This window comes from Pogoniulus pusillus, chromosome 11, assembly GCF_015220805.1.
Source record: "Pogoniulus pusillus isolate bPogPus1 chromosome 11, bPogPus1.pri, whole genome shotgun sequence".
NCBI lineage: Eukaryota > Metazoa > Chordata > Aves > Piciformes > Lybiidae > Pogoniulus > Pogoniulus pusillus.
In genome coordinates, this window is record NC_087274.1 from 7,054,784 (window position 1) to 7,073,726 (window position 18,943).

Consider the following 18,943-nt stretch of genomic DNA (forward strand, 5'->3'; position numbering starts at 1 on the left):
ATAGCTTACAAAAGATAGTGAATTAATGCCATGCTGTGAGAAAGGTAAGGAGGGCATCCTATCTACAAGGAAGTTCCTAAACTTAAACTGTCTACAACTCCCTGAAGGGAGGCTGGAGCCAGGTGGGGTTGGTCTCTTCCGCCAAGCAACCAGCAATAGAACAAGGGGACACAGTCTGCAGTTGTGCCAGGGGAGGTCTAGGCTGGATGTTAGGAGGAAGTTGTTGGCAGAGAGAGTGATTGGCATTGGAATGGGCTGCCCAGGGAGGTGGTGGAGGCACCATCCCTGGGGGTGTTGAAGCAAAGCCTGGATGAGGCACTTAGTGCCAAGGTCTGGTTGACTGGACAGGGCTGGGTGCTAGGTTGGACTGGCTGAGCTTAGAGGTCTCTTCCAACCTGGTTGATTCTATGATTCTATGAACAGTGTGGATAAACATCTACAAGAGAGAAAAAAAAACTGGTGCTAACAAATGCTTTGCACAAGTATCACAGAATGGTTTAGGTTGGAAGGGACCTCAAAGCTCATCCAGTTCCAATCCCTCGTCATATGCAGGGACACCTCCCACTAGAACAGGTTGCTCAAGACCTCATCCAAACTGGCCTTGAACCCCTCCAGAGAGGCAGCAGCCACAACCTGCCTGGGCAACCTGTGCCAGTGTCTCACCACCCTCACTGGAAAGAACCCTTTTCTAACATCTAGTTTGAATCTTCCCACTGTCACTTTAAACCCTTTGCTCCTCATCCTGTCATTACAAGGCCTTGTCTATAGTCCCTCTCCAGCCTTCCTGTAGGTCCCCTTCAGATTCTGAAGTCTTCTCTCTCCAGGTTGTAGAGCCCCAACCTTTGCAGCCTGTCCTCATAGCAGAGCTGCTGCAGCCCTCTAAGCATCTTGGTGGCCTCCTCTGGACTGGCTCCAACAGTTCCATGTCCTTCTTGTGCTGGGGGCTCCAGAACTGCACACAGGACTCCAGGTGGGGTCTCAGGAGAGCAGAGCAAAGAGGTAGAATCCCCTCCCTTGCCCTGCTGCCCACACTGCTCTTGCTGCAGCCCAGCACAGGGTTGCTGTCTGGGCTGCACTCTCACTGCAGGCTCATGTTGAGCTTTTCATCACTCCAAACCCCCAGGGCCTTTTCCTCAGGGCTGCCCTCAGCCATTCCCCACCCAGCCTGGAGCTGTGCTTGTGACTGTGCTCACCCAGGTGCAAGACTTTATACTTGGCCTTGTTGAATTTCATGAGGTTGGCCTGGGCCTGAGAAATTCAAGTAGAGAAAGAAGGAAGAGCACTTGGCCACGGGAAGAAAGGGAAGCAATTCAATCATCTTTCAAGGGTTCAAGGCATAAACACTTCAGAGGAGCACAAGTTATTTGACTCTGCTGAGAAGTAACTTGGTGAAACTCTCTAGCCTGAAATATGCAATAGGGCAGGGCAGACAAACCAGAAGTCTCCTCTGGGCTTGACATGTATTATTCTAAGCATCAGTACACCAGAGGTGACAGCCTGACCAAAGCCTGTTCAGTACAGGTCAAAGACCAACATTCTAGCAGGAATCTTGCTGGGCCAGGGTCTTGCTTTTGTAGCCTGCAAGAAGTGACTCAAGTTTATCTCATCCAGGCATTGAATCATTCACAGAATGCTCAGAGTTGGAGGGGACCTGTATAGCCATCATCTAGTCCAATGACCTTCCTAAAGCAGCATCTCCTAGGATAGTCTGCACAGGAATGCATTCAGGTGGTTTTTAAAAGTCTCCAGAGAAGGAGACTCCCCAACCTCTCTGGGCAGCCTTCTCCAGTGCTCTGGCACTCTCACAGCAAAGAAGTGTTTCCTCCTGTTGAGATTGAACCTCCTGTGTACCCATTGTTCCTTGTCCTATCACTGGGCACCACCAAAAGAGTCTGGTGCCTTCACCCTGACACCCACCCCTCAGATAGTTATAGACATTGATAAGATCCCCTCTCAGTCTTCTCAAGACCAAACATCTCTCTTCACAGGAGAGATGTTCAAGTTCCTCAGTCATCCTCATGGCTCTCTATTGGACTCTTTCCAGCAGATCCCTGTCTTTCTTAAATTGGGCAACCCAAAACTGGACACAGTATTCCAGGTGTGGTCTCAGCAGGGCAGAAGAGAAGTAGGAGAACCTCCCTAGACCTGCTGGACACAGTTCTCTTAATGACCCCCGGATGCTGCTGCTCCTCTTGGCCACAAGGGCACATTGCTGTCCCATGGAGAACTTGCAGGAGCTATCCACGGGACAGATATGGTATGAGGAATTCATGCTGCATTTGTTCATCTCTAATAAGATGTGAAGTCAAAAAACCTGAAGGACCAACATGCATCCTGATTTCTGTGACTGCAGGGGCCAAATGACAACCAGTCTACTGTGACTCAAAGCCAATACATGCACAATGCCACTTAAAGGAAGAAAAGTGGTTGCAAAATGTTCTCTAATCTCTCAGCTTCTGCCTCTGCCCTGAGCAGATTTCCTAAATATGCTTTCTAACACTTATTTGCTTCTCACAGGAACATGAAGAAGAAAAACAAAAGAAGAACAACAACAACCCCAAATGACCACTTGCCCACAGCCAACAAACCAAAGCCAAGAGACCTGCTCCTGGGCTGCCTTATCAATGCTCAGGACGCTCAAACACAGATACAACCTGACACTCTTGTGGCCATTGGAGCTAGATTTCAGGAACAGTGTGGCCAGTAGGACAAGGGAGGTTATTCTTCCCCTGTACTCAGCACTGGTCAGGCCACACCTTGAGTGCTGTGTCCAGTTCTGGGCCCCTCAATTCAAGAAAGATGTTGAGGTGCTGGAACATGTCCAGAGAAGGGCAACAAAGCTGGTGAGGGGCCTGGAGCACAAATCCTATGAGGAGAGGTTGAGGGAGCTGGGCCTGTTTAGCCTGTGGAAGAGGAGGCTCAGAGGTGATCTTATTACTGTCTACAACTACCTGAAGGGACATTGTAGCCAGGTGGGGGGTGGCCTCTTCTCCCAGGCAACCAGCAATAGAACAAGGGGACACAGTCTCAAGTTGTGCCAGGGTAGGTATAGGCTGGATGTTAGGAAGAAGTTCTTCACAGAGAGAGTGATTGGCATTGGAATGGGCTGCCCAGGGAGGTGGTGGAGGCACCGTCTTGGGGGTCTTCAAGAAAAGACTGGATGAGGCACTTAGTGCCATGGTCTAGTTGACTGGATAGGGCTGGGTGCTAGGTTGGACTGGATGATCTTGGAGGTCTCTTCCAACCTGGTTGATTCTATGATTCTATGAATAAGACAAAGCACCAGCAGTGAGAGCTCTCCCTATGGCAACGTCTTCCTCTGACACCTCCAGCAGCACTATTTGCAGGCAGGTTCAGATGAAGCACGTTCTCTTACATAAATAGTTTCCAAACCAGCTAGAAATTAATATCCTATAAAAAAAAATTCCTGTCTGTCTTGATAGCAGAGGAAAAAAAAAATACATCCATCTCTGGCACAGTGTTTGCTAACTGATCCCCCAGAGCAAGCAGAGGGAACACGAGGCCACACAACTGCTCTTGTGAGGATTTCACATAAATATTTGCATTGCAGAACACCCTCTTGCAGCAAAAAGAGTAGCGTCTCCTAAGTCAGGGTGTTATTAATTAGAAACCAAAGTGATCTTGCAGAGATTCCCTAGCAAGCCAACTGCTGAGCTCAAACCATTTGATGGCCACTTGCAAGCCAGTTTTCAGTGGGAATAGAAGAAGGGTGTTTCGTGGTAGAGCTTGAATCTTTACACCAGATGGAGAGTTCTGCACACAGTTCATACTAAATTCTCTTTCATTAAATGCAGATTGTGAGCTGAGACACATCTTGCTGATGCTATTAAGCAGGAACGAAAGGCTGACAGCCGAAGTTGCTGCTGGCAGCCCAAGTTCAGAAGCTCCTTGTGATCTGAGTAGCTCCTGTCTGGGGGAATCAAGGTGTGCTTCTTACCTTCATAGGTAAAGATTTAAAAGAAACTTAAAATACTACTCATTAGTGTGGTATAGCTTTCATTTTAGATTCTAAGATGTTTACTCACACTGTGACTTTCTAAAACTGGCTGCAAGTATCAGAGAAAATGAAGCTACCTGTGAGGGGCTGCAGTCAGGCAGCAGAAATTAACAGGCTGTCATTCTCACATCTTATGTGGCACTTAGGTGAGTTCATTTTCTTTCTGCCCTCACATATTGTCAGAAAGATACTAATTTTGTGCCAGGAAGGTTTATGCTGCTGAGTGCTTTGAAAACCTCAGTGCTTGGGTGTTAAGGGCGAGGGCAGAGGGAGCGTGGGGAATGGCACAGGAGCGGAAGGCAATCCGTTCCCCCAGCTCCACAAACCCTAGCACAGCTCTCCCACTCTGAGCTGGCACTAGATAGCAGCCATCAGAAGGGAATTGACAGCAGGGTTGCTCTCTATGAGACACACAGGAATCCATTACAGCTGGAACAGGCAGCACTGTAAATCAGCAGATGAAAATAAACACAAGGTATTTTTTTATTGCAAGATGGGAAGCCTCAAACTCCCACCCCAGAAACCGAAGGACAGTTTGTAATGCTCCAATGACAAGCTGAGGAAGGGATTTTTTCACACAGCATTGCACAATCATTCTGTATCTTTGAGATGTGAAGTTTAAGCTTCCAAAGGCAACAGGAGGATGACTCTGACTCTCAGACTGCATTTCAACACACCTCGATGATAGGGACAGCAAATCAGCCAACCCTCAGTTAAACACACCAGACAAATTCCATCTCCACACACTAAAACTCAGAGGTCCCAAACTCCTGCCCTTGTTAGGAGACCTGCACCACTGCACTACATTAAAATAACCAACAATGACATCTAGTAGAAAGTCACAAGAAAGACATAGAATCATAGAATCATTGAATCAACCAGGTTGGAAGAGACCTCCAAGATCATCCAGCCCAACCTAGCACCCAGCCCTAGCCAATCAACCAGACCATGGCACTAAGTGCCCCAGCCAGGTCTTTCCTGAACGCCTCCAGGGACAGCGACTCCACCACCTCCCTGGGCAGCCCATTCCAATGCCAATCACTCTCTCTGACAACAACTTTCTCCTAACATCCAGCCTAGACCTACCCTGGCACAACTGGAGACTGTGTCCCCTTCTTCTGTTGCTGCTTGCCTGGGAGAAGAGGCTACCCCCCACCTGGCTACAGTGTCCCTTCAGGTAGTTGTAGACAGCAATGAGCTCTGCCCTGAGCCTCCTCTTCTCCAGGCTGCACCCCCCCAGCTCCCTCAGCCTCTCCTCACAGGGCTGTGCTCCAGGCCCCTCACCAGCTTCGTTGCCCTGCTCTGGGCACATTCCAGCACTTCAACATCTTTTTTGAATTGAGGAGCCCAGAACTGGACACAGCACTCAAGGTGTGGCCTGAGCAGTGCTGAGTACAGGGGCAGAATAACCTCCCTTGTCCTACTGGCCACACTGTTCCTGATCCAGGCCAGGATGCCATTGGCACTCTTGGCCACCTGGGCACACTGCTGGCTCATCTTCAGCCAACTATCTATCAGTACCCCCAGGTCCCTTTCCTCCTGGCTGCTTTCCAGCCACTCAGTCCCCAGCCTGTAGCACTGCTTGGGGTTGTTGTGGCCAAAGTGCAGAATCCTGCAGTTGGCCTTGTTCAATCTCATCCCATTGGCCTCTGCCCACCCATCCAGCCTGTCCAGGTCCCTCTGCAGGGCTGAACAGAACAACCATCTCTGTTTCTTCTCATCTCTTTGAAATAATCAGTGGTTTGTTGGGCCTGTTTCAAACATCTCTGCTTCTCTTGTAGAAAAGGACTCTTTACTTGTGTTATTTTTGTAGCTTTCCACTACACAAGCATACTTCATGTCATTTTGCAGATGAAACATTTAGTGAGTGAGTGCATTTCCCTCAGGAAGGCTGGGGAGGGACTGTTTAGAAGGGCCTGTAGGGATAGGAGCAGTGGTTTGAAACTGGAGCAGAGTAGATTTCAGTTGGACATAAGGAAGAAGTTCTTCACAGAAAGAGTGGTGAAATACTTGGAACAGGCTGCCCAGAGATGTGGTTGAGGCCCCATCCCTGAAGACATTCAAGATTAGACTTAATGTGGCCCTAAGCAACCTAATCTAGTTGGAGGTGTCCCTGCTGACTGCAGAGAGGAGTTGGACAAGATGACTTTTGAGGGTCTCTTTCAACCCAATACAACCTCTTAAACCAATGTGCTCTTTCAAATCCATCCTGTGGCTACAAACTAAATCTCCCTTTCACTTCTCTTTGGCCACGGATCTACATAAGCAGAACATCAGAAGGCTCCACAAAGTACTTTTCCCCATGAAGAATATTGCTCTCATCTTGGTATTGCTCCTCTTGATGTCTCTCACACCGTGCTCTGACAATCAGCAAGAGCCTCTGACAGTAAGGACAAAGTAAAAACTATTTCTGAGGGAGGGGAAGAAAGGGAAAAAAGGGCACAGGCTGCCTCAGCTGCTTGCTGCAATTTAACATCTCTGGACTCTCAATTGCTTCTTCCATCAACTTCCTGACAGATGCCTTTACAGAGACCTAAATCACAGCAGTCTATTGTGAAAAGTGAGGACTACAAAATGTCAGGGTCACTGAAGAGCTCGTGCTAGGTGTAACCATCAATGTCCTTGTCAGAAATTCAGCAGAACCCCATGAATCACTTTAATTACAGGGGAAGCTTTGCCTACAAAGGCTGCCAAGGTTTTCCCTTCAGATGGACTCCATCCTTATCTGTGCTTTTGGAATATAATATATATAACATTGGGATATGCAGTATCATAGAATCAGTCAGGGTTGGAAGGGACCACAAGGAGCAGCCAGCTCCAAACACTCTGCCATGGGCAGGGACACCCTACCCTAGAGCAGCCTGGCCACAACCTCATCCAGCCTGGCCTTAAACACCTCCAGCCATGGGGCCTCAACCACCTCCCTGGGCAACCCAGTCCAGCCTCTCACCACTCTCATGCTCAACAACTTCCTCCTCACAGCCAGTTTGAATCTCCCCACCTCCAGCTTTGCTCCATTCCCCCCATTCCTGTCACTCCCTGAGAGCCTAAAAAGTCCCTCCCCAGCTTTTTTGTAGCCCCCTTTCAGATACTGGCAGGCCACAAGAAGGTCACCTTGGAGCCTCCTCTTCTTCAGACTGAACAGCCCCAACTCTTTCAGTCTGTCCTCATAGGAGAAGTATCATACTTTGACTTCATAAAACAAGATGCTTTAGTACTGATGTGTGCCTGTGAGTATTTGCAATTATTTTAGTTTGGGGCAGGAAAAAAATAACCCACAAATGTATTTCACTTTTTACTCTTCTGGGGGGGGGAAACATGGAGTACATATACAGAGTGAATGGTGGAAGAGTAATGCAGCAAGATGCATGCTGTGCAAATCTCTTCAGTTAGAAAGAGCTGCTTAGACAGGATCAACACAGTTAAGGTGCTCAAAGGCAACAGGTCCTCAGCACAAGGCATGGGGAACAATCCAGATGTGTTGTGATTGGGCTCCTGAAACCTACTTGCGAAAGACAAAACATTTGAGATTCTTGAATCACTTATTTGAGAGCACTGGAAAGCTCTGCACAATGGTGTTCAGCCCTGTCAGCTCTCTCTCTCTCTCTAAAGATATGAAAGAAGTGTTGCCATGAAAACCACCCTCTGGAGTGTGATCTGCACTTTGTATTTACAATAGGCGTTGCCTACGCTAGAGACTGATAGCCTGGCACAATGGTGGCAAAACTACAATCCTGCATTTCAATCAGCCCAGGTTCATCATGAGAGAGAAACTTTCCTAAATCACATTTTCAAAAGCCAAGTTTTTTCCTCAGCTCAAGTCCTAACAAGTGGCTGTAGCAACAGGCAGTGTGGCACAGCATCCCTGCTATCCCGTGGCTAATAATGCCCTACTGAGACACTTCCACTCTGAATATGCTCCAGCGCCTTCCCCTGAGCTCTCTAGAAGAAAAGGGCTGAAAGCTGCCTAACCTAGCTCTAAAAGCAAACTAAAAAATAGTAGTGTTCCTGCTATAAAATAATAAATAAACCCCTCCCCCCCCCCACACACCCCAGGCTGCAGCATTTGGACTAGCACAGAGCTGATCTGCAGAGACACAAGCATACAACTGTCTAGCTTGGAAAAGATCTCTGAGTCCAATCATAAGCCCAACACTGACTTGACTAAACCATATCCCTAAGCACTACATCCATGCACCTCTCAAATACCTCCAGGGATGGGGACTCCACCACCTCCCCGGGCAGTCTGTTCCAATGCCTGGTAACCCTTTCAGTGATGACACTGTCCCTAACAGCAAACCTAATCTTTCCTTGGTGCAATTGGAGGCTATTTCCTCTTCTTCTATTGCTTGTCACTTGGTTGAACAGACTGACCCTCATCTCTCTACAGCCTCCTTTCATGCAACTGCAGAGAGCAACACCTTAGAATCATAGAACCACCTGGCAGGAAAAGATCTTAAGAACCTTGAGTCCAATCATAAGCTATCATCTTGCTGTACACAAACTGTTAGACCACCTTAAATCAGGGCAGCTGTGATGACATAGACTTGCCACACCAACCATGGTCCTGTTGACACAGCTATCATTCAGCCTTCAGTTGCCTTAGCCACTTGCCCAAGAGGCAAAAGTGTTTGTGCCTGTCTAGTCCTGTGGAAAATAACAGACCTTTTTTTCTTGTAATCAACCACTTTTCCTCCATCTAGCTCTGATTCTTGTGGACTTCTGCCAAGCCCACACCAGCAGCTCTGGCAGCGTTTCCTCGCACGAGGTAGGCAGTGGGGTGTAGGATTCATAGACTCACAGAACAGTTTTGGTTGGAAAAGACCTTAAAGATCATCTAGATCCAACTCCCTGCCATGGGCAGGAACATTTATCACTAGACCAGGTTGCTCAAGGCTTTGTCCAGCCAGCCCTTAAACACCTTCAGGGAGGGGGCATCCACAACTCCCTTGGGCAACCTGTTCCAGTGTCTCACTACCCTCATCTGCTCACTATCCTCACCTGTTCCAGCGTCTCACTACCCTCATCTGCCTCAATCTGCTCTCCTCAAGTTTCAATCCATTCCCATTTGTCCTATCACTATGAAGAAAACATGCACCAGAAGTGTTTGCTAGACATAATCATCTCTGCAACCCCCCCAAACAGTCATGAGACTTTATTTTTCCTACTTCACCTTCCAGTTGGCTCCCACTGAACCATTGCTCAGCAATGACACAAAAAAAGATCAATAAAATAATTAACAATTTCCAGTCTGTGGCATTTGACAATACTTGAAAGTGGAAACCAAAATTAGTTTTAGTTCAAATTTGTTATTTCTGGTGATTTTCATAGATGGATTTTGTGCTGGTGACTGACAGCCCCAGAGATGGGCTCTCTGCTCTGAGAGCAGCCACAGCACACGCTGCAGAGAGGCGAGCTTCACCCACGCTGCTCCTGCCTACGTGATTCAGAGCTGACACTCAGAAAAGGTCCTTTGTCAGACAGCCCTGACAGCAAGGGGCTGGGCTGCTTCCCAGCTGTGAGACTGAACGGTGGCACTGCGCTCACATGGCCATTGCACAGGCTGCAGCGGGTTGGAAAGGAGAAGAGAAGAGGAGGCCCAGGGGAAGCACAGAATCAGCCAGGTTGGAAGAGATCTCCAAGACCACCCAGTCCAACCTAGCACCCAGCCCTGGCCAATCAATTAGACCATGGCACTAAATGACTCATCCAGACATTGCTTCAACACCTCCAGGGATGGTGATTCCACCACCTCCCTGGGCAGCCCATTCCAATGCCAATCACTCTCTCTGCCAAAAACTTCCTCCTAACATCCAGCCTAGACCTCCCCTGGCACAGCTTGAGACTGTGTCCCCTTGTTCTGTTGCTGTTTGCCTGGGAGAAGAGACCAACCCCACCTGGCTCCAGTCTCCCTTCAGGGAGTTGTAGGCAGCAATGAGGTCTGCCTCTTCTCCAGGCTGCACACCCTCAGTCTCTCCTCACAGGGCTGTGTTCCAGGCCCCTCACCAGCTTTGTTGCCCTTCTCTGGACACATTTCAGCACCTCAACATCTCTCTTGAACTGAGGAGCCCAGAACTGGGCACAGCACTCAAGGTGTGGCCTGACCAGTGCTGAGTACAGGGGCAGAATAACCTCCCTCATCCTACTGGCCTCACTGTTCCTGATCCAGGCCAGGATGCCATTGGCTCTCTTGGCCATCTGGGCACAATGTCTCTAGGGATGGAGTCTTCACCATATTCCCACCATCTCTGGGCATGTGTTCCAGTATTTCACTATCCTCATTGCACAGAACTTCTTCCTAATGCCCAACCTAAATCTGCCCTGATCCAATTTCTAATCACTGTCCCTTGTCCTATCACTACAGCTCTTCTAAATAGTTTCTCCCAGATTTCTTCAGGTACTGGAAAGGATTCTCTTCTAAGTGGCCCTACCAGAAGCATGGAGAGCTCTCAGGTAACCAGGATACTGGTTACAAATCCTTCTGCAAAATGGACCCGGGGGAAAAAAAGAGAATCCCAGGAAAGCAAAATACCTTTCTTGCTCCCCCAAGGATGTGATTTAGGAGCCAACACAGCAACACTGCCATCCCTGATTCTTGGCACCCAGAATTCCCACCCTACACCAAGTTAAACTATTCCTTAGGATTTTTTCCCAGCCTTTTTTAAAAGGCAGAAGGAAGCCCCTGTTTGCTTCCCTCAGCAGAAAACAAGAAGCTGTGCCAGCACAGATGACAGGATGGCTTGTGACCAAGCAGGAAAGACCAACCAAGGCAGCAGGAGTGCCCAACAGTGATGCTGCCACTGAAAACTCTTGGCAAGTGGCAGCCAGAGGTTCCTAAATTGCTAGCACTTTGTCAACATCATTTCCTTTCCTTTCTCCCTTTTCACTTTATTGTCTGGCTTCAGTAAAGATCTTTATTTCTAAACCAGGGATCCATTTTGGCTTTGCTTCAGATCTGTTGTACAAATGCCCATCAGGATAGACAAGAGATTTATTCAGCAGGACACTGCCTTAGCCTAGAGAATTACAAGCCTGAGTCCTTCAGAGAAGGTGCAGCCTACTTTAGCCTCAAAGTCTGCAGCTTGATTGCAAAACAAACTCTTTCCTCAGTTTGAAAGACAACTAAATTATAAATCACAATAAACACACAGGCAGTGCAGGAAGTTCCTAGGCCTAGCTCGAGCCTGTAACAAACCCCATGTGCTTCCCAGAACTGATGGATGGAGCACAGTAAGGCGATAAGGTTTAAATATTTGACATCTACAGGAAGCTCCTCCTGGCAGACTCTCCAGGAAGACATCCTTTGAAGAACACATGTGAGCTAGGGTAAGAACCAAAAATACTGAAGGAAATGCCTTTTTCTTTTTGCCAATCAACCATCATTTAAAGAGCATTTCCCCCTCAGCAGCACATCTGTGTGTTGGGTGAAGCTGATTCTTGAGCTACCTTGCTCAGACCTTCACTGACCCTCACCATATGTTCTTTGATTAGCTACACTCTTATAGCAATATGTTAAGTGCAATTAACATAATATTGTCATTGTTCTGGAGCACGTTTACCCAGTGGCCTGAGGTGATCTCAATCCACGCTGCTGCTGAATGAGCCCCTCAGCTCACGAAGAACTTCTGCTTACCTTTGCTGCCAACAGCTAGAGATGGCCAAAACAACATCCCTTGCACTCTGCCCGTTTAAACAACACCCAGGGAACTACACATCATTGTACTACTGAACAGCTTTCAACATCAGGACCATCTAACCTTCTCAAACCAAAAGCCCTGTTAGCACCCCTCTGAGTACCCAGGCAATACAAGGCTAACCCCTGGGGAGATTGTCTTCCTGCTTCTTAGCTGCTTCAAGCCAAAAGCTAAAACTAAACCCAGCATATTTTCATAATGGTTGTCAGAGGAAACAATACCTAGTGGAGGACCTTTTCCTAGAGTGATGCACCTCTGCAAATGGCTTTAATGCTTTCTCTGACAGATGAGGTCTTGTCTCTATTATTTGAGTTGTAAACTGAAAGATTACTTTTATTTTGGTAAGATCAGTGCCTCTGAAATGCAGCTTTACAAGAGTCATTGCTTCGCTTCCCCAGCTGAGAGGAGATAGGATAATCAAATTTTCCCATCACAAATTAGCATGATTAAATACCTAAACACCACTGATGAGCCTGACTGCTCTAAAACACAGACCGCAGAAGAGCCGGTAGCACCGAGGAGCATTTGTAACCTCATCTGAATGTAAAACATGCAAGTTAACAGGGAATGATTTACTAACATGAAAACTGAACAAGAAATTTTAGCTGATGCAATCTTCCCCTCATTGCTTCTGCTATAACAGATAATTTGCTATTGGCAGCATGAGCAAGGAACGAATTGCTGCACTTTGCTACAGCGTGCAGGAGCTTATTGAAATACAAGGGAAGATGAGAATATATTCCTAAGAACTGGCACTTGTTATCCAAATTCCTCTTCTCCTCTTCTCCCAGGGTGCCCTTCAATCCTACAGCGTTCAGCTCAGACAAAAAGATGGTAAATGGACTCTGGATATCTAAGGGTCAGAAGAGTTCTAATTAATCTCAACAGCAATATTTCTACAATTAAACTTTCTGGGAAACCGAATGAATCATCTTTCATTAGCAGCTCCCACATAGTTTGTGTATGTGTGCATCAACATCCCAAACAAAGGGCACTCAAAAAATCACCTGCAGGGACCACAGAACTCCTGCACTTAGCTGCTGCAAGTACCTACTGCCCTGTCTTTAAGAGTATGCTTCAGCTTTTTACAAGAAAACACTTTAAAACCAACAAAGCAATAAACAACCTAAAGGTCTACACTGGCCTATTTTTATTATTTCAAAGACAGCCTTGTTTGGAGAAACTGAAGGTGAATTTGAAGAACCATTGTCTTCACAGGATCACAGGATGGTAGGGATTGGAAGTGGCCTCTGGAGATCATAGAATCAGTCAGGGTTGGAAGGGACCACAAGAATCATCTAGTTCCAACCATCCTGCCATGGGCAGGGACACCCTACCATAGAACAGCCTGGCCACAGCCTCAGCCAGCCTGGCCTTAAACACCTCCAGCCATGGGGCCTCAACCACCTCCCTGGGCAACCCAGTCCAGCCTCTCACCACTCGCATGCTCCTCACGTCCACTCTGAACCTACCCACCTCCAGCTTTGCTCCATTCCCCCTAGTCCTGTCACTACCTGAGAGCCTAAAAAGTCCCTCCCCAGTTTTTTTGTAGGCTCCCTTCAGATACTGGAAGGCCACAAGAAGACCCCTCAGAGCCTCCTCTTCTCCAGACTGAGCAGCCCCAACTCTTTCAGTCTGTCCTCACAGCAGAGCTGCTGCAGCCCTCTGAGCATCCTCGTGGCCCTTCTCTGGACACACTCCACCACATCCACGTCCCTCTTGTAATAGGGGCTCCACAACTGGATGCAGTACCCCAGGTGGGGTCCCACCAGAGCGGAGTAGAGGGGGAGATGATGCCAAGCAAAACCCCAGCGCAGCCACAACTCCACTGTGGCACAGCTCCCTGAGCTCCTGCTCGCATTTATGGCCGCTGCTTATTTCAGCAACCCAAGCTACAGCCAGAAACAACAAACACTGTAGGTGCAGACTCTGCAAAGAAGCTTTTCCCCAAGAAATTTCTTGGCAGACCAACAAGGGAAATGCTGGAAATAATGAGGAAATTAAAAACAACAGGAAAAGAAAACAAACAAACAAATAAATGTGCATACATTGAAAAAGCAAACATCAATTTTGGCTTACTTCTCTATTAAATCCAGTGTGACTCCTGGCACCAGCCTGACACTCTTCTGCATACAGAACCTGCGGAGGAGAGAACAAAAATAAACCAGACTAATTGAATATTTAACGACAAAGGTTCTGTGGGGAAGAATATGGCAAGGTGGTTTCTTTATTACAGCACTTCTGCTTTATAAAGAAGAAGAGTGTTTGGGTAGAAAACTTTGCCACAGCATAATGAGGCTGAAAGGAGGCTCTCAATATTTGTCACACTGGTGATTATGCAGCGATTTCCATCGTCGGGAGTCAAAACTGGGGGGTTGTAAGTGTCATGGTGACAAGTCTGCCAGCACAGAGCAGCAGGGGGTGGGAAAAGGGCTCACAGTCATCCTGCATGGCCTCTGGAGAGGAGCGAGACGATAGGAGAGCAGGGGAGGGTTTGTGCTTCTGGAATAATGATCAGCGTTGGCTGGGGCTTCCCTGAAGAGCTCTGGCGCTGCAGGCAGGGAAGCGAGAAAGGGAGGGAGGCAGAGGGATGAGTCGAGTTCAAACACCTCAGCTATTCAATTAGGAAAATGAAAATGCTGACTCCATTTCCTCAGCATTACAGAAATCACCACTTCAGGAATGTCTGCCCTGGAAATGTGGAGTCTTGTCAGCACCAGCACTCGCTCTGCAAGCAAATCCCAAGGGCTGCTTATCCCAAGCGAGCGTGGGAAGACAAAGCGGCTGCCGGCCTGGTTTCCCCTCCTCCAGAATTCCTGGGGACATCCTTTGTGGCCCAGAGAGCACAAGTAGGAAGCAAAAATCTGGGAAGGAAAAGCAGCACATTTAACTAGAGAAATCATAGAATCGTGAAATCAACCAGGTTGGAAGAGATCTCCAATACCTCCAGTCCATCCTAGCACCCAGTCCCTGGCCAATCAACCAGACCATGGCACTAAGTGCCTCAGCCAGGCTTTGCTTGAACACCTCCAGGGACAGCGACTCCACCACCTCCCTGGGCAGCCCATTCCAATGCCAATCACTCTCTCTGACAACAACTTCCTCCTAACATCCAGCCTAGACCTCCCCCAACACAACTTGAGACTGTGTCCTCTTGTTCTGTTGCTGGCTGCCTGGCAGAAGAGACCAACCCCACCTGGCTACAACCTCCCTTCAGGTAGTTGTAGAGAGTAATGAGATCATTTCCTCAGTGATCCACTACCTTCCCAGCCCATTTTCCCAATGCTTCAGAAATCCATTCTCTGTTGTTTGATTAATTTCTCTATCAGTGCAACATTTGTTCATTCACACATAGGATGGTTTGGGCTGAAAGGGACCTTAAAGGTCATTGAGTTACAACACCCTGCCATGGGCAGGGCAGGGCCACTTTCCATTAGCCCAGGTTGCTCATGGCCCCATCCAACCTGGCCTTAAACACCTCCAGAGATCACAGGATGTCAGGTGATGGAAGGGACCCAAAGAGATCATCCAGTCCAACCCCCTGCCAGAGCAGGACCACACAATCTAGCTCAGGTCACACAGAAACACATTCAGACAAGCCTTGAAAGTCTCCAGAGAAGGAGACTCCACAGCCTCTCTGGGCAGCCTGTGCCAGTGTTCTGTGACACTTAAAGGAAGAAGTTCCCCCTTGTGCTGAAGTGGAACCTCCTGTGCTGCAGCTTCCATCCATAGACGCCCTCAGGGAGGGCATCTATGACCTCCCTGGGCAGCCTGTTCCAGTGTCTCACCACCTTCACTGGAAAGAATTTCCTCCTAATCTCCAGCTGAAATCTGCTCTCCTCAAGCTTCAATCCATTCCCTCTCATTTTATCACTGCAAGCCCTTGTGAAAAAAACCCTCCTCAGCTTTCTTGTAGGCCTCCTTCATAGAATCAACCAGGTTGGAAGAGACCTCCAAGATCATCCAGTCCAACCTATTACCCAGCCCTTTCCAATCAACCAGACCATGGCACTAAGTGCCTCATTCAGGCTTTTCTTGAACACCTTCAGGTACTGGAAGGCTGCTTTAAGGTCTCCACAAGAGACTTTTCTTCTCCAGGCTGAACAGCCCCAATCCTGGTAGCCATATCAGTTCCTATTTAACCCCTACACTTCACTCTGCACGGGAACACAAAGCTCTGTGGGCAGTGTGGGACCAGGAGAGCTCAGCTGCCTCAGAAACCACCTCCTACAGGCAGCAGTGGCTGAAGCTGCTGCAGCAGGAGCCCCTCCTTTCACCACAGCCATGACACTCACATCCTAAAAGCAATTCCCAGGTAAAGAGGAGAACAATCACTTTTTTAAAGACAAGGTGTGTAGAGCTCATTCCTGAAACGTTCAGGACACTCCAGTTTGGTTGTGGCACGCTCTGCCTGCAGGACATCCATTACTGCCAAAAGCAGAGAAGGGCTCTGAAAGCTAAATGGTCTCCAGGTTGCTTTTCTGATGTGTGCACCATCCATCGTGGAAAAAAAAAGAAGCCATAAAGCTCTCTCTCTGAACACTGCAGTGGGATCCCTACACAGTCTGCCAGAGCATAAAAACCTTACACCACTGCCTCACCAAACCACGCAGGGAAACACCCCTCCAACAAAAGCTGCAGGCAGGATTCAGCACAGCAGAATTAGGTCGTCAGAATCAGGCTGGAGTCTCTCTGCAGTCTAAGGATGCCAAAAGACTTTCTAACACCTCTGCTCGACGCCTCCACATTGTGACACATCGAATCGTGGAGTGCTGGGGGTTGGAATGGACCTCTGGAAATCATCTAGTCCAACCCCCCCTGCTACCTCGGGTTCACCTAGAGCAGAGCACCCAGGAATGCAGCCAGGTAGGGTTTTGCCAGTCTCCAGAGGAGAATCCTCAAACCTTTCTGACTGACAATGCTCCAGCACCCTCAAAGTAGTTTCTCCTTAAGTTCAGCTGGAACCTCCTGTGCTCTAATCTGCACCCACTGCCCCTTGTCCTACCACTGGCCACTGCTGAGAGGAGCCCAGCCCCATCCTCATGACGTCTAACCCTCAGGTATTTATAAGCATTGAGAAGATCCCCTCTCAGTCTTCTCCTTTCCAGGCTAAAGCGCTCCAGATCTCTCAGCCTCTCCTCCTGAAAGAGATGCTCCAGTCCCCTCATCGCCCTTGTGTCCTTCTCTCCAGTAGTTCTCTGCCCTTCTTGAACTAAAAGAAGACCAGAACACAACTTTGTTTTCTACAAAGAAAAGAGTTCTACCTATCTCCAGGTCACAGAGCAGTTTGTATTTAACTGGGCAGCCTCTCACCCCTGCCATGTCATCATCTAACCTGACTCCCTCAGTCAGGCTGCCAGGCAGGAGGGCAGAGGTACACACTGCTGCTGGACACAACCTATCAACAGGACCAGCAGAGCCCATCTCTTCCAGGCTGGGTGGTGAGAGGCTCAGAACTGCTGAGCAGGCTCTTGCCTGGCAGCAGAGCACGTTTGCCACAGGGCAAGCAAACACATTAGCCTCTTTTTTGCAGGGATTTCTCCTAAGCACAGGGCTTTTGATTACATCTTGGTGGATTAGAGGCAGAAAGCTCGTCCCACGAGTTCAGGGCACACAGCAAGAGAGATGCCCTCAGAGATGTGGCAGAAGCTGCAGGGAATACTTCTGAAGGTCACCAATAAGCAGATGTTTACACATCTAAACACACTCTGCAGCTGTCACTTGGCACTTCCTTAGGGAGCTGTTAGAATTGCCCTGTGGCCTTGGATTTTGGTTAATGCATTTGAGCTGGAATGAGCTGCCCAGGGAGGTGGTGGAGTCACCCACCCTGGGTGTGTTTAAGGGTGGTTTGGATGTGGTGCTTAGGGATATGGTTTAAGGTGAATCTCGTAGAGTAGGGTTAGAGGTTGGATTTGGTGATCCTGAGGGGCTTTGCCAACCTGGATGCTTCTGTGATTCTGAGCTGGTGGCTCCTCAAAAATGACAAAACAAAGCCAGAACGCATTTGGCTGGTGAAGACCTCCTCTGTCTGCCCTGTTTGTGGATCTCTTTGATATTCACCAGGCTGGGAGTAAAGCAGCAAGGGCTGAAGGCTTTGGTACATACTGGGCCTGTTACAAGAAACCCCCCTGCAATATTTTGCAAGGAATTAGTTCATCAAAACCCCATTTAACTAGCAGCAGCCTATCTGCAGTGCCTCTCTAACCACCACTGACTGCCAAGAAAATGTACTCAGAAACAAAATGTTCCTCATCCTGTATCTGCAGCCCTGTTTCATCACTCCAAGGCTCTAAATGTGAGGTCTCAAGTGCTGGCTAGTGTCATCATCACAAACATCAGGTGAAAAACATTAGAGCTGCATGTAAATACACCAATAAATGCCAGGCAATAAAGGAGAAGCCCAGAAACACACAATAAAAGTGCTCAGCCAGGCTGTGCTCAGCTACCACAGCAATATTTTAAAACTCAATTTACTTTCTCTCTAAATAAATTTAGGACAGAGGATTGGCTCAGTTCAATCTCCCCTAAAATCTCAAGCAGAAACACACAATAAATAGATTAGGAAAGGTTCAACACTTTAAATGTTTGTTTTAATTGACTCAACAGAAAAGCAGCTGCCACAGGTCAAGTTCTTTCCCGTGCACTTACAAGCCTGCTCTGTGAATGCTGTGGTGCACAAACTGCACATCCAAAAACTCTTCAGTTTGAGCACTGCCTAAACTTTTTCTTTTGCTTCTCTATTTTCTTTGAGGGTTTTCCAGCACTTTTCACTCTCTGATGAGTGGCACTTCATGGCTCAAAGCCACAAGGTCCTTAAAACAATGCATACAAGCCCAGCTTCTTTCTCCTGCGTGTGTAAAATCCTAATTGCAGCTTGTTTATGTCTTAAGGGACTGATGACAACATCAGCATCTGACGCACAACTGCTCACAACTGCCAGTAGAGTTGCTTTTTGCTTCAGACAGTGTGAGAGACACAGAGCTGCGTAAAACAGAGCCCCAAACACACTCATCTCTGCTTCTTTCTGCTATAGCTGCATCCACGGCCTGATTAGTGCACATCAATCAAGCTTAACAATCCATACAGCTTATCTCTGAGCTGGCCTCACACACAGCTATATATAGTGACAAGACAGCAGCTCCCAGCAGTCACTGTCTGTGAAGACAACCAGTGTCAAGTTCATCACAATTCATACACTGGAGACTGGGAATCATCAGATTGCCATTAAGAG

The 18,943-nt window shown here is 48.0% G+C and overlaps 1 protein-coding gene across 1 annotated transcript in view; it reads right to left on the bottom strand.

Annotated features, from left to right (window-relative positions):
* Positions 1-18,943, bottom strand: part of RPTOR (regulatory associated protein of MTOR complex 1) — a 219,516-nt gene that overhangs the window by 116,030 nt on the left and 84,543 nt on the right. Inside the window, exon 7 of the mRNA XM_064150737.1 lies at positions 13,792-13,851. Coding sequence (XP_064006807.1) covers positions 13,792-13,851 — 60 coding nt within the window. The remainder of the gene's footprint in view (positions 1-13,791; positions 13,852-18,943) is intronic.